The sequence below is a fragment of the Nansenia antarctica genome (assembly GCF_963989245.1).
Source record: "Nansenia antarctica genome assembly, chromosome: 3".
In the NCBI taxonomy this organism is placed as follows: domain Eukaryota; kingdom Metazoa; phylum Chordata; class Actinopteri; order Argentiniformes; family Microstomatidae; genus Nansenia; species Nansenia antarctica.
The window spans coordinates 23,731,949-23,748,400 of record NC_137688.1 but is presented as its reverse complement, the minus strand read 5'-3'; the positions used below and the strand labels follow the sequence as shown (position 1 = coordinate 23,748,400).

The window sequence follows — 16,452 nt, the reverse complement described above, 5'->3', positions numbered from 1 at the left end:
CAGATCAATCTGATCCTGGGTAGCAAAAAAGAATCAGGATTTTTTTTAAAGCACTGGGCCCTGATCTTTAGCTTTACATGTATAGCATGTCCTCCATTATCAAGACTTAAAGCTATTCACTGCTATGTAAAATGCATACAGTAGGAAATAGATAAATAATAAGACCCCCCACACCAAGAAATCTTTCATTACTTTAAAAGAAGGTTGAGTAGGCCTATACCGCTGACAACTAAGACCAGACAACTCTCATAGTCACCACCTCCTCACCCAGTCCTTCTCATCCGCACCATCAACAGCCATGCGCTCAACACCAACGTCTATCAACAGTGCAGGCTGGTCCTCTGTGTGAATCACACCACTGAGAGACTTTCAAACCCTGAGACGGCACACAAAAGGTGTTCATCTATCAACTAGTAAACAAAAGCTGACAGTTAGATTAGCCGTCACTCTGACAACCCCTATCCTCTGTAACAGCAAGCAGAATAGCACATTTCAAATAGCACAAGCAAATGTTTTTTATGTATTTTTATATAAGATTTCTGCTATACAGTATGTGTCAAGTTGTTTCCCCTTGTGTTGTTGTTAATCTCTTAATATGTTTTTTTTTCCATCGTGGCTGCTAAGCCTGTCTGTCTGGCTGTTTGTCTGTCCCTCCTGGCTATTTGTTGCAGCTAGTTTTACAATAAAAAAGTCCCTTTCATAAAAGTACAGCACTATCAACTGCATTACTAAGGTCATGTTCTCACATGAAAATCCGAATCATGACCTGGAGCAAGTGGATGAGATTGCAACATTGTTGCATAAATTATTTCTCTGATTTGCGTTCTCACAGCCCTTTATGTAAACAAAGTAACATACGTCATCGAAGCAATTGATAAGAGCAGTCATACGTCACCTCCCTGTCATCAGAACGACCACGCCCATTTTGGGTGGTAGAAGTGGTAGAAGTTTGACTGACGGTCAATGTAAATGTGTGGTCTTTGCTACTTTAAAATAAGAAAACAGTATTGCTTTTTAGATATTAGGATCTCAAATCCAACGGCCAGTCAGGCAAACAATTATATAGTGTCGTTGCCGATCAATGATCGACGTCGTTATATGGAGAACATTTATGAAATAGGCAATGTGTGTCTTTTCAGTCTGCCTCCATTCCGACCCAACGGCCTGAGGTGTCATATCCTGACATATACAATTACCTTATTGATTCTCCAGGTAATGTATTTCTGACATCTATCACTTTTGCTGTCGTTAAGATTTTATTTTTCTGTTTTGGTAGTCTGTCCAATGTGATACTTGATTTTGGATCTAGCTTGCTGTTCATTATTTTGATGATAAATCGTAGCAAGCTAGCTATAACGTATTCATATACAGTACAGGCCAAAAGTTTGGACACACCTTCTCATTCAATGCGTTTCCTTTATTTTCATGACTATTTGGTACATTGTAGATTCTCACTGAAGGCATCAAAACTATGAATGAACACATAGGAATTATGTATTTAACAATAAAGTGTGAAATAACTCTAAATATGTCTTATATTTTAGATTCCTCAAAGTAGCCATCCTTTGCTTTTTTGTTGTTAATAAAATATATAATAATAATATTTAATATAATCTGTGTTAATAATAATATGTTATTATAACAACACATTTATTTTATTTTATTAACAACAAAAAAGCAAAGGGTGTCTACTTTGAGGAATCTAAAATATAAGACATATTTAGAGTTATTTCACACTTTGTTGTTAAGTACATCATTCCACATGTGTTCATTCATAGTTTTGATGCCTTCAGTGAGAATCTACAATGTAAATAGTCATGAAAATAAAGGAAACACATTGAATGAGAAGGTGTGTCCAAACTTTTGGCCTGTACTGTATATATATTATATATTAAAAGAAGCGCCAGTAGGGCGAACGCCATACGTTGTTGTGGGTCCATCATTCGTGTCTCTGTTGAATTCCCTCTAATTTTTTCTGACCAATCAACTACCACGTCTGTTGCTTCAATTGCGTGCTTTGATTGCTTCGATGACGTATGTTGCTTCGTTTACATAAAGGGCTGTGAGAAAGCAAATCAGAGAAATAATATATGCAACAATGTTGCAATCTCATCCACTTGCTCCGGGTCATGATTCGGATTTTCATGACCTTCATAACCTAAATATCAAACACAAGGAGCAGTTACGAGTTACTATCATTTTAATGGCATTGATAAAATGATTAAAATGTTTTTCCATGAGACAAAAACTTGCTTCCATGTGACAAAAATATTTTTAAACCTAAAAGATGATACTGTACAAGATTGTCAATACAAAGATTTCAAATAACGTTTTGTATACTTTAACAGCACATACGGTATAAATATTGTACATTTGATACGTATTTGCTACATAGCTTACACTGTAACTATAAGACAAAATGTCATCAACTCATGAATTGCTATTTTCTTTTTGATCAATTATCTAATGCCCAATTTTATGGAAAACAAATTATTGATTGAAAAAATAAATTAAACACACATATTGTCTTTTAGAGTCTAGACGATTACTTAGGATTTACATTTTAGGTCAGTTCGACATGGGATATACTATGGTCCAAAAATCCCCCGATAAGAACGCTTGAATTCAACATCACTTTGATCAACAAACTTGGGATAAGTGCATGGATACGTAAATCTGGCAGTCCATTTAGCTTTGACACATAACAAATACTGGGGTTTAGAAACACAGAACACAGAAGTGAACAATTCATCTTGAGAACACTTTTCACAGACAATGCAGCAAGGTGACATACTGTATTTTGGTTTTTGGCAAGCTTTTCACCCCACCTCCCTAAAGCTTAAAAAGGGTGCCATTACACAAGCAGTCAAAGGCAAATTACACAGTTTCATATAGTGGTCAGAGTTATTACACGCAAATCCAAAATCCAAAGAACAAGAGACAAAAAAGGAAGAGGGCCACCTGAGAATTTAAGAGTTGAAAGAAGTCCTTTTGTGATTATGGAGACCCGCGAGGTCCGGGTCAGCCAGAACGTACCACTCACAGGGGGGGACAGGACCTTGACCCCCATGCCAGTGCACTGAAAGTCCCAACGTTATAATGATTATAATAATAATAATACAGTACTGTAAATCTTTACAGTTATTCATACCAGCATATTTCAGTATCTAAGTAATTTGTTATAATATAGTGACACACTGGGCCTTCAATTCAGACCCCTCCATCACAGGAGTTCATACCATTTCCTAGGACTGAGAAGTAATTTTTCCCGATACATTCCTTCACAAACAAATACGACAGACTGAAGACACAATGCCTCTTCAGGTCCCTATCCTTGAACAAAACCTTTCTGAGAAACAGAATACATGCGAGCTTTGTTTACTCCGAGTTCCATTGTGTCTTTGTTGGTTGACCAGCCTCTGTAGTGTACAAGTATGTTCTCATTCAACGCCACTTCTATTCATAAAAATCTGCAAGCAGTTTACACGGCACTGTGATCCTTTTGTTGCTTGCTGAGGTTGTGCATCTGACAGAAATGTGGAGCTAATGTACAGTACAGTACATTATCCTCTTGGCCCTGTTTCCACAGTCACTGAACATTAAAGACAGGCCAGAGACAAGATCGGTGTGGTTACAGGAAATGCCGCCATTATCCAGGAAGTAATGACTGTTAATGAGACAGAGCTAACTGTATACATTCACTCACTCCAGTCAACAGGCATGTGTGTGGCGTAAGGCTAGAAGGAACATATTTCTTCTCATATTTCGCTATTTCTCTGCTGTTGGGTTTGATATGAAATGTTTGCTAGGAAATATTGCTCTGTGTTGCCTCACATGAGTTCATGTGGATTCCTGAATGGCATTCCCATGCACCTTGTTCTGTAGCTCATGGAGGAAGATACCATCTTCCTGGCTTCATATAGTATATGTATTAGAGAGAGAGGGTTTGCGTTAAAGCCATCTGGCACAGTCTGTTGTGTTGGGCTGTAGAGTGAAGGCAAGAGGAGTTGGTGGGAGCCGACCCAACACTGCAGAAACGGAGCTATTGTACGTCTGAGTGTCCCCCTTATAGGGACAGTGGCTAGCTAACACTGGTAGTGGATGTGCTGGTGTTGGTGCACTTTGCCGTCCACGTGCGAGTGGGTGTGCGTGTGGATGTCCGTGTAGATCTTTGGGTAGACTTTGGGGATGTGTCCGGAGCCTCCTTGGGCCAGCAGGAGCTGCTGCTGCTGCTGCTGGGTAACGTAGTCCTCGTAGGTGAGAGACACGCCCAGGCAGTCTTTGTCTCCGTTGGGCGAGGCTGGGGGGCAGCCACGGTCCCGGGGGGGCAGGCGTTGAGAGGCGGGGATGGATTGGCCGATGACCACAGTCCCCGAAGAGAAGTGGCGTTTGGTGTGGCAGAACCAGAGGAGGACGGTGCCAAGGATGAAGACCGCGCCCGCAGGGATGCCGATGATCACAGGCCAGGGCAAGCTGGGGATGGTCGCAGTAGGGACGGGAGGGTGCATGGGCTTAAGGTCTGGAGATTGGGGGGGGGGGGGGGGTAGAGAAGGGGGTATGGGGAGTTATCAACTGCTATGTAGAGTAGCTTACAGTGGGGGAATGTATTAGGATTCTTTTTTTGGTAGAAAAACAGCAAGTTTGATATGATTTTGTATCCATGCAGTTTAAAAAAAAAAAAGATCTTTCATTATACAGGAGGAATCATTTACATGGAAGGAGGAGGGCAGGGCAAAAAGTTTAGGAACAAGTATCAAACATCAATTACTGGGGTGATTGCTTCTCTTCTTAAGTACTTGTTTGGATGTTAAATGTAATTTTCTACCCATAGAATTACCCATAGAAATTCTACATTTTGAAATACATATAAAGATAGATAAAGCCATTGCAGAGGCAGCCGCTGAATATTAGTGTAAGCCATAAAAACGGTGGTGCAACACATCAGATTTGATATGTCATTGTGTCATTGTGAATAGCTGAGTAAAAAGATCACTTTTCAAAAGATGCCGGTCGAGAGAGGACGCTCGTATTGCTTGTTCGCCGCTTCTCTGCCCGAAATCTAGGAGCAATTGCACTATACAGAGTACATTGTCCTACAAAGACACTTAGATTTAGATTTAGTAATTAAAAAAATAATTAGACCCTTATACTTTCTTTTCTTTTTTCTTTTTTTCTTTTATGTTACTACTCGATCTTTTCAGTTTGCAAAGCGTCTTTGAGTGTCTAGAAAAGCGCTATACAAGTCTAATGTGTTATTATTATTATTATTATTATTATAAAAAGTGACACGTTTTTTTAAGTAGGCTGTTGAGCCCAGTATGAACAGTTGGTGATATGAGTCTATCAAGTTGTGGCCGTGATGGTACATGGTCACATGGTTCCCAGTTAATGAGGGTGTCAAATTCAACTCACCTGGCAGCACGGTGAGGTAGGCACTGCGGAAGCTGTAGCCCATGGTGTTGGCGCCCAGGCAGATGTACATGCCCGCGTCCTCCTCCTTGGCGCGGGTGATGAGCAGCTTGTTGAGGTAGGAGCCGTCGGGCCGTGACCACACCTCACCCGTGGGTAGCACCACGAAGCGATGGTCGCCCACCTCGATGGTGGAGTTGTATTTGTTCTCGTCGCCGGGCTCCACCCTCTTCAGCCACTGGATGACAGGCTTGACGTCGCTGCGCACCTTGCACTGGAAGGAGGTGGTGCCGCCGTAATCCACGGTTGTGTTGACCGGGTGAGTGCCGGTTAGGATGGGCTTGGAGTTAGTCCTCTCTAAAAGGGGCAAAGGCAACAAGCATATTCAACTGGATTATTGCTGTGTTCAGAGCTGTGTTCAGAGCTGTGTTCAGAGCTTTCCGGCTCTCTTTCTCTATCACGCTACAGGTAAAATAAACGGACGGTCCTCGGCTGAGGGGAAAACGCCACATTTGACATGAGCACAAGCACAAGTTTGAAACACTTCCTCTCCTACGCTTCTGGGGTTTGGTGGTAACATGTGTTTTTGAAGTCAGCACACAGCTGGGACTTAATATGGAGCAGATGGCCCACGGGAGAAAAGCTAGCCAGCTCCTAAACCAACCTCACAACCTGAACGTCTCCAACCCAACCAACCTCACAGCCCAAATGTCTCCAACCCAACCAACCTCACAACCTGATCGTCTCCAACCCAACCAACCTCACAAGTCTTACCCAACTTCACTAATCTAAACCCAAACTTATGTGTCCAACCCAAAACCCAAAATCTCTAACCTAACCAACATCACATCTCTAACCTAACCTAACCTAACCTCAATCTCACAACTCCAACCCAACCGAAGAAGTCCTTACAATATCACCACTCTTCTCTAACTCTACCTCAACACTTATCCAACCACATCTTCACCATGACCCCCCAAACCCGATAAAGCTGTACATGAAACGTACAGTAACAGGTAAGTGAACCAACTCACGGATGACTTCCACTTTGTAGGTGGCGTTGATCTCCCCGGCGCGGTTGGATACGTGGCAGGTGTACTTGCCACTGTGTTCCGGGGTCAGGTTCTTCAGACTGAGGGTCCATTTCTTCTTACGGCCCTCGCCCACCTCCTCGGGGGTCAGAGGCTTGCTGTCCTTCAGCCACACGATATCTGGACGGGGGTTCCCGCTCGCCGTGCACTTGAGCCTCACCGAGCTCCCCACGGGCCGAGCGATCACACGCTTCCTCATCTTGGCGGGCTGCGTGAAGCGCGGTCGGACTACGATCAAAGAGAGAAAAGCATGTTGTCGGCGGGGGTGAGATAATTCACAGGAACGTTTCATTTCACAAGCAATGTGCTCCGGCCACATCAGACACCTATTAAACATGGCAATGAATCACACCCGCAGGACATTGAAATAATTACGCTCTAATCCGTTTGTTTGACAACGTTATTTTTCTTACACCTCTGGATTAATAAACAGGGGAGAAAATGTGACAAGGTTCGCTTTTTCGATCCAAAAGTTGAATTCATTGTGTGGCAACAGTATTCAGGATAACATAACCCCCAGAAAGGGCGTGCTGACAAAACAAACACTTTCCCCCTCAGGTTTTTATTCGAGCATTGAGTGCTTGGCTGTATCTGAACTCGATTGAGACAGTCAACATGAGAAATGGAAATACGATAATTTGATAAGGCTGGGCCACAGAGTGGAGCGAGCCGATAGAGAGAGAGAGGCGGGGGGCTACTGTTACCCGGTGGGACCACTTCACCGCCACACTTCACAGTGCAAAAATACTCATGGCAGCGCGCCTTTGATCAGGGCACGACATGGCAGCATTCTGCAGCCACTGATGGTGGAGCTCCATACAGGGTCCAAGGGGCCAGCCAACAGGAGAGGGAGAGAGAGAGGGAGGGAGGGAGGACGGAATGTTTCCCCAATCACACTTCACTCAAATAGCCGTGCTCTCTGGCCTGTCAGAGGCAATTACCAAAGCAAACAGCGCCCTGGTGTGTGTGTGTGTGTGTGTGTGTGTGTGTGTGGGGGGGGGGGGGGGGGGGGGGGTGGCGATGGTGGGGGAACAGCACACACACCGACACACACACACACACGCTTACACACGCACACACACACACACACACACACACACAGGTTAGAGTGATGCCAGGTGCGGGCAGATACACACGGGCCTCTGCAGAACTAGACCCCCTTCCGTCCCTGGAGACCGGGCCAGTGTACAATGGGCCGTGATCTAAATGAGGTACTGTAGGAGGTGGAGGAGATGAAAGCAGAGCTGAAGGTCAGTGGGAGAGAGAATGTTCTTACCCAGTTTTCCTGCCAGGTCGGTGGTGTACTCCGCGTCTCCTCCTGTCCCCGCGGCGTCCCGCCCAGCGCTAGAGTCGTCTACAGAGACACAAAGACAAGAGACGCCAACGTCAGGAGAAATAACCGAAAGGGGAGGAAGTGGGACTAGCAGGAAGAAGCATTTTTTTCATGCTTAGTTGTTCATTTATTCATCGTAGACACAAAAGTCAGCACACAAAGAAAACAAGGTTTCATCTTGACGTTGTTTGGGAGTACAGTACTGCAAACACAGAAATTCAGAGTATCTCGCAGCAGGGATGTTGTGATGGATTCATCATGGAGAAACTAGGCACTCAATGACGTCATGATTCACTTGACGTAACCTAATTTACAGCTTTAAGCTGTGTGACCCAATAGGATCAAGCCTAATATGGCCGAGGCCACAAGAGGTCAATTACATCAGAACAGCACCAGAATGCAAAGTGTCCAGTAACATGGGGGACCTTGTAGCTGAACCACTCAGATCATATCTCAATATGCAATATGTCTCCTCATCGCTTGGATCTACCGTCTTCTTCACTGCAGGAGGTTGATGGATTAACAATGATAAGCGATGCCAAACACATCTGCCGGGCTTCACGCTAAGGGAAACCACTTCAAGATGGGCCCTGTAGTCTCTGAGGAGCTGTTCATCAAGGGGAGGGCAGCCGCAGATTCAGACATCCTATCGGGTTTGTCTCTGTGAAGTGACGCGCACTTGTCAAAACAGAATTGAACGACTTATCTATTGTTCATCACCATCTGTACGAGTATTAGGCAGCGCCCCGAAAATCTAAATCGAAAACCGATGGCGATGTTGTTTGCGAGGAGGAGAACCCAGAGGGGCCCGGCCGGCGGGACCACCTGTAAGCAGCACCGTGCGCATTGATTTTGCGCCAACGTCTTTAAAAAATCCCCCCATTTGGACCGAGTGTTTTTGAAATGCAAATAGAAGAAAATGCTGCATCGCGGGGGCTCTTTTTATAGAGTGCTGGCTGGTGTAGAGAATGTGAATAAGTGGTAACTTGAGGTGCTTGTACTCTGGTTACACCAACGTTCTTCTCCCCTGCCGCTCCTCTCTGGACCACATGACCGGCATGTTTGGAGCTGGCAGCTCTTTGATGCCGCCGGCAGGAAGGTTTGATCTCCGAGCGTACGCAGTTTACAGTACCGGGGCCTGAGCCCAGCCCAGCCGGTGGCGGGGGGCATCTCACTGATGCTAGGGCATTTTGACGGCTTCATTATCACTTCACTGACCCGGCCGCTCCCCTTAATCCACCCCGTACCACGGTGCACACGCCTTCAGGGCCTTTAGCAGCAACACTTGCTTCAATTCAATCCTAGAATAGTGCTTTATCGACGCATCTGTCACAATGTAAATGTGTTCTCTGCTTTGCTCTCGACCCTCTGAGACAACACAGACACACACACAGACAGACACACAGGCAGGCAGGCAGGCAGGCAGGCAGGCAGGCAGGCACGCACGCACGCACGCACACACACACACACACAAACACCTATGCACATTCAAACACTCATTATGAGAAGGGCAGACTGTGTGCTTAAATGTGAACGCACGAACATGTTGAAAACCATTCCATAAAGTTCAGCTGTACTCAATAACACTATGCCCCCCTCTTTTGATCAGATCCCTACCTCTAATCAAGTGCCAAATTTCTTGCCTAGGAAAACATACAGTAATATAGTCATCATGAAACAGCATTAGTTTTCTGATATACATCCAAACATCACTTCATGCCTGCACAAAATCAACCCCCCTCCTCCTCCTCCTCCTCTCCTCCTCCTCCTCCTCTCCTCCTCTCCTCCTCTCCTCCTCCTCCTCTCCTCCTCCTCCTCCTCTCCTCCTCCTCCTCCTCTCCTCCTCCTCCTCCTCCTCCTCCTCTCCTCCTCCTCCTCCTCCTCCTCCTCTCCTCTCCTCCTCTCCTCCTCCTCTCCTCCTCTCCTCCCTGCCCATCAAAAACTCTGCCCTGATTTATGGAAAGTCAAACAAAGACGTGCACTATGAGGGTCGTCAAGTTTCTCAATAAAACAAACCCCCCCCCCCTTTCTTCAGGGGGAAAATGGCACAACAGCGTGCTACATTTCACACATTTACTGACTAGGCGCTGTGAGACAGGCCTGTTTGTCTAACCCCCTACGTGTATTTACTTTCATGTCTGCCTAGCCTGCGGCAGCGAGAGAAGGGCCCGCTTCAGAAATATGAATCCTCCAGTCCAGTTCGGAGCCTCTGTTTTTCTGAAAAGGGTTGTGTCCTTCGAGGATTTTAATTTGGAGACACCGGATCTCAGGACAGGTCTAGTAGTGAGAGGGTGGGTCAGTGGTCGCCGTTACTCACTGGAAGTTGAGACTATAGCATTAGAGGTGAGTTGTATTTCTATGGTTGAGATCAGGCCAACTCTTCACAGTTCAAATGTGGCTAACCCTGAAAGGGCTATAAAGATCCCTTGATCCAAAGTTGGCCATATCGAGTGGCCAGAATCACCACAATCACTTTTCAATAGCCATATACACAGAGATAGTTGGACTCTAAATGCATTATTATTACCCGAACTTAAACACTGCGATTCAATCTAAACTAGCAGGCGCCTAGTTCCCCCCCTCAGATCCAAACAAATAATATTTCTTCTGAAGCCACACTAATTACTCTGTCATCTTTTTTCATCCTTCAGAGCGAAACAGGAGAGCGAAACTGGATAGGGACTGTTATTCTAGCTCCACACATTCAAAGACAGAACTGGTGAGGATTGACAGGCTACAGAGGCTAGAGCTACATAGCTACAGACCCTTCACCCTGCCTCCCGCCCACCACCTCCCGTCTGAAGATCTGATTTACACTACTCCAAGCGTGTAGCTTATGGAAACCATTACAGTTTCTGCTGTTACACAGACCTAAACTGGGTAGATTTACGAGCCATGGCCAGGGCTCAGACGTTACTACATAACCCCAGCGCTACACCAGCCACACAAAGGAATGGACACCGCGGAGAGGAACGACAGATTAACAACCTGTTGAGCATATTTACAGTCAAAAAATCGCACAGATGCATCTTAGAGGCGCTAACATTTTTCAAAGTTCATTAAATGTTGGACCGATCCTGGGCTGATCCTGAATGTTGACGTTTCACGTGCGATTCTTGTGTGGGAGTTTTTAATGACTAAACTGTGAACTGCTTTATTGCCTAAAGACTCCATTTACACAAGCCTCTCACAAATCCCCTTTCTCGCTCACTTTCTCTGGAGTGTCTTGAAGATGAAAGAGAGACGTGGGTGACTTCTTCTTCTGATATGTTGTAAAACATTCCTTTCTTAGGACTCTCTCCACCTGACAGCAGTTTTGTTGAAACTGAAATCCTCATATACTGAGCCAAGGCAGCAAGGTTTATGACTAACACTATCAACAAATGTAATTACATACATACATAATAGTTTCTAAGATCCATCTATGAAATATGAACATCCCTCAATATTCTGTGAATTGTTTCCAGCTTTGGCTCCTTCCATAAGGTAATCCATGTGCATGGGGCTATTACCCAGACTCCCTTGCTCCCTGGCATCGGTCCTAGCGAGGAGGCGTGGGGCAGATTTAGGGAGGACTTATTTCGCGGAGCGCAGGACTGACCCGGCATTAAGCATTTCCTCTTCTCTTTTAGGGATTACCGGCGCTAGGGGGGAGACTCAGACCACGCGACGTCCTGTCCCAGGGGATTCTGGGACGAGAGCAACAGAGATCTCAGCTGGATGGAGAAGGGGCCAAAACTAGCAGAGGTTTAGGCACTGGGCTCATCGGTTGTGATCACTATGAGCTAGTTTCCCAGACTTAGATTAAGCTTGGTTCTAGACCCAAAAACTGGAGTGGAGATTCTCCATATGTGACGGCAACTGACCAAATGTTCAGACTTTGTTTCTGGAAAATTTCAATAAAATGTCAACGTTGTTGAAAATCAATGACACACTCACATGTATGGACATTTTTCAGAATAAAGGTCCGAACATTTGGATTGGTTGCCGACTTGTTCCACCTTTCACCAGCTGCCGTCACATATGGAGAATCTCCACTACAGTATGAATGTGGACTCAAGACAAACGGCCCAATGACACTCTGTAAGTTTCCTGGACAGATTAGGCCCACGTCTTCAATGTAGAGGCATTGAACATTTAATTCTAAAGCTTAGGATTTAGATCTGTGTCTGAAAAACTGGCCCAAAGTTTGAATATACTGTATGGACAGTTGTAGCACTAGTAGCCTGTTGTCCTGAATAAATAAAACCAAGAAGCAGATTATTATTAATCTAATGCATGAGGAAACAGCATCAAACTCTCATCAAGAATCAACATATGTACTCCAAGATGATAGCCAGTCTAGTGCCGCATAGTTAGGAGCTGAACCACAAAACTACTCTGCAAGTCATTTCCCCTTACTCAGATAAACGCCTGCTGTTATAACGAGTCAGCAGCCCCCCTTACAAAGGCCAACTGTGTATGTACTTTGTCGGTTCAGAAACAAACAGAGAAGTTCAGGAGTCTATAGGACTGAGACAACACAGGTTCAGCTTCTTATGCTTAATGTCAAGGCAAACAGAGAAGGCTATAGAATTTCAATTATACCAACTTCTTTGAGACAAAATGAAAACACAGCTTTTGTGCGTAGTGTGTGTCTGTGCGTCTGTGTGTATACGTGTGAATATGTGTGTGTATATGTGTGTGTGTGTCTGTGTGTGTGTGTCTGTGTGTGTGTCTGTGCGTCTGTGTGTATACGTGTGTGAGTGTGTATATGTGTGTGTGTGTCTATGTGTGTATGTGTGTGTGTGTGTGTGCGTCTGTGTGTATACATGTGTGTGTGTCTATGTGTGTGTGTGCTGTGTGTGTCTGTGTGTGTGTGTGTGTCTGTGCGTCTGTGTGTATACGTGTGTGAGTGTGTATATGTGTGTGAGTGTGTATATGTGTGTGTGTATGTGTGTCTATGTGTGTATGTGTGTGTGTGTGTGTGTGTGTGTGCGTCTGTGTGTATACGTGTGTGAGTGTGTATATGTGTGTGTATATGTGTGTGTGTGTCTATGTGTGTGTGTGTGTGTGTGTGTGTGTCTATGTGTGTGTGTGTGTGTGTGTGTGTGTGTGTATGTGTGTGTGTGTGTGTGTGTGTGTGCATGCACGCGCGTGTTTCTAACTCCAAGCAGAGCTCTGTACTTCCTCGTGTCGGCCCTGGGTTTGATCTTCTGCCATCAGCGGGCTCTGTAGTCTAATTGTGGCCACCTGTGTGAGGGGAGAGAGGACCTGCTCCACCTCCGTTTCCATTGAGGGCCACGGGGTTCAACACACACAGGCAGACACACACACACACTCACACACACACACACACACACACACACACACACATGCTGCGGCCACACTCCGCACTGTCCTTGGCTGTCATTTTTAGGAGAAAGATATCCCTTTGTTGTATGACAGTGTAGTGTGAGGGGGAAGTAAGATACGTGTTTTTTTCCAGAAGGTGTTGCAAAACTGTTCTACTGGTTAGCGTCAGTGTGACATAGAACCGTCGGAACTCCCTTGGTCTCGGACAGGTTCTGGCTGCGGAGGGCTGCTCCATACCATGTGTGTGTAAGAGACGAGCAGCAGGTGACCACTAGGGGGAAATGATGTCTAATGAGGTATTACACACTGCCTTTTGGCTATAGTAAGAGGATCTCTGTTCTTTGAATGCATGCACATTTTTTTATTCTGTTAGTGTGCTTTTTGTTGTGCTTAATGTTGTGCGGGTTTATGTGGATGTGTGACGCTGTCCTTTTAACTTAGAACTGATGCTGTGACTGTAAGTGGAGGAGGTGTTGGAGATGTCTGTATGTTTCTATCTTTTAACTGTGCTGGAAATTCTTGGATGTGTGCCGCTGTCTGTCTGTCGTGTATGTTCTTTGTTTTTAACATGTAACCTGATTTGTTTTCAGCCCCTCCCCCTTTTGTCAGGCCGCCAATGCAAATAAGAATTAGTTCTTATTGGCCTGCCTAGTTAAATAAAAAAAATACAGTACAGTCAGTGCAGCTTTTGGCTGACAAAACACTTTCTCTGTCTTCTCTCTTGTTCAATGTTATCCAAATACACAATATATGATTAATGTGCTACTTATTAAATGGAGCTTTGCAAATCCATTCCTGTTCACCACTGATGTGCTTTTCCAGGGTTACTATTACTGTTACTATTGCATTTTTGGCAGGGGAGGCTGGTGGAGGTAGAAATCAGAGGACGGGCTCATTGTAATGCACAGAATGGAATGAGGAATGGTATCAAACGTGCGTATTTGATACCATTCCTCATTCCATTCCATGCATTTCAATGAGCCCGTCCTCCGATTCCTGCCTCCACCAGACTCCCCTGATTCCTGGATCTATTACTCTAATGTAGTTTAAATGGTATACCATTGCAAGGCACATTTATTTTCTTGCGGACCATTGCAAATGGATGGTGGGTTTGATTATTGAGATGAAAATGGAGAAAAATGAGCAACAAAAACACACCAAAAAACCTCAGAACTTGAACATTACCAAGTCGAAGTATAATGTCAACGTTGGCTAAAATAACATCTTGCAATACAAGTGCTTCCATCCAATTGGTCATAAATGTCAAGTGCGATGCATTTTATATGTTCTGAAACCTGCAGTTAAGTATCGTGTTCTGTGTGTATCCGCACTAAAAAAGCCTGTTTTAGTTCACTGTTCGGACCTTGGTTTCTGCCTGACTTGGTAAGCACATTTTCCTCATGCCTGCGTGCAGGGGGCTGCTTCATATCATGTTCACACTTCATTTACTCCGGGTCAAAAATCCAAAGATTTGCCTAAAATGGGTATGGATGGGCTGGAGGAGATACCATGCAACCCTGAACCCCCTGACCCCCCCCCCGCATTAGGATGATGGACTGATCCACCAAGGACTCACATGGATTCACTTTGAAGGAGGGGACTTAGTGGATTCTTTACAGAGCTCTACTTAACAGGCAAGCCTTTGGTTCAACTCACAGAGGACAGTGAACATGCGCTGGGACAGGGATGTTCTTTTGTATCCACAGACACAGACACAGGTCTGTGTCTGTCTCTTGGACTGTTTCCAGAACAGTGGCCTCGGCCTCTGCCACTCAAACATTCTCTCTGAGTTCATAATATGTGTCCACTTGATGCACTTTTCTAGGACCCATAGACCCTCTGGATAAAAAGTGATGAGGGTGATGATTATGATAAGTCTTGCTAATAACCCTCCTTATACAGCATGTGTGTGAGGAGAGGTTCCCAGTGGTCTTCAGAGGTGCTGCTCAGTGTGTCCCTGACGGTCTCTCCTCCTCTCTGACTGTCTTGTCCCGCTCATCTTCACAGCTGCTTCACTGTAACTCTAGCAAACATCAAGGCCAGGATGGGGCTTTACCCAATTAACATATCTCACATATTGATCGCCCCGCGCTCCCTTTGAAACCGACACTCCTGGCGGCCACCCCTGCACTTTGAACTCTCTCGCTCCTCTTACGCTCTCTCTTCCTCCGTCCCTCTCTCTCTCTCTCTCTCCAAGCATCAGTCCAAATCATTTGAACATATTAAGGATCCGTACCAGGAACGGGGTTTGGGGTTCCTGTTACAGAGAAACGAGAGACCATTCGGAGAAGGGGGGGGAACAAACTGTATAGTGACATCCACCTTACGTCAGTGCAGACGCAATAAGATTGGGAACAAACAAAAAACACTGGTAAACTGGTAATGCAATAAAGGTCATTTCAATTGCATTAGAACAATTGTATCAATACAAACAGACACATGATGCACACCAGTGGAGGCTACCCGTCCACAAGTGTTTGATACCATTCCTCATTCTATCCCACGCATTACAATGAGCCCTTCCTCCGATTTCTAACTCCACCAGACCCCCGCTGACGCTCACCGTATGTCGAGCAAGAAAAGCACAATGCAAACAAAGACCTACAACACTGTAAATCCAGTAGCATGCACATACTGTACATGTCTTACAATCCTTTATGGAATGTGAGACTGGCTTATGCAACCGGGCACTTCAAAGTCAATACTCACCCAAAGAGTATAAACCATTAGGCTAAAATATCTGTCTTCCTTTACCGTGTAGACTTTATTGCTGACCGCGTGCCTTAGATGAACGAGTGTTTACAGAAATAGACTAAGCCATCGTATTTCACTATCCTACGTCCATTCTGAATGAGTCACAATATGACTCCAGAGGTAGACAGTGGAGGAGGCGCAGGGGGGCTGAGTCGGGTGAACTGTACTTTGTGGTTTCTGCATGACTTTCAATAACATGTTTACAATGTCTTCTTACTCCTTCTCTTTCCCTGTCTGACAGCTACGTTACTCTTGCCAAATGTATACAGTATATACTCAAGTATATACTCAAGTCACGCTCACTTAGATCTAAGTGGAGGTTTCACACCACATCAAAAGTGGAATCCTCACTCACAGAAAAAATGTCTTCCCCCAGGAAGATGCACCTAGATAATTAAGGATAATTCTTTTGTTTTGTCTTTTGTTGAAATGAATTTGAGACGATTTGAGTGAGTAGCCGACACCGAATGAGCAGAACATTTTGAATGTAGTCAGGGCCGAGGAATGTGGAAAACTAGCCTTCGTTGCCGT

The 16,452-nt window shown here is 44.9% G+C and overlaps 1 protein-coding gene across 2 annotated transcripts in view; it reads right to left on the bottom strand.

The window, feature by feature from the left end:
- Window positions 1-2,202: 2,202 nt before the first annotated feature.
- fgfrl1a (fibroblast growth factor receptor like 1a) overlaps window positions 2,203-16,452 on the bottom strand; it is a 43,673-nt gene continuing 29,423 nt past the window's right edge. For both annotated transcript variants that reach the window (XM_080525411.1, XM_080525412.1), the window contains 4 exons: window positions 7,777-7,854; window positions 6,444-6,728; window positions 5,413-5,766; window positions 2,203-4,519 (listed from right to left, as the gene is read on the bottom strand). In XM_080525411.1, the coding sequence (XP_080381537.1) occupies window positions 4,086-4,519; window positions 5,413-5,766; window positions 6,444-6,728; window positions 7,777-7,854 (1,151 nt within the window). In that variant the 3' untranslated portion in view covers window positions 2,203-4,085. The remainder of the gene's footprint in view (window positions 4,520-5,412; window positions 5,767-6,443; window positions 6,729-7,776; window positions 7,855-16,452) is intronic.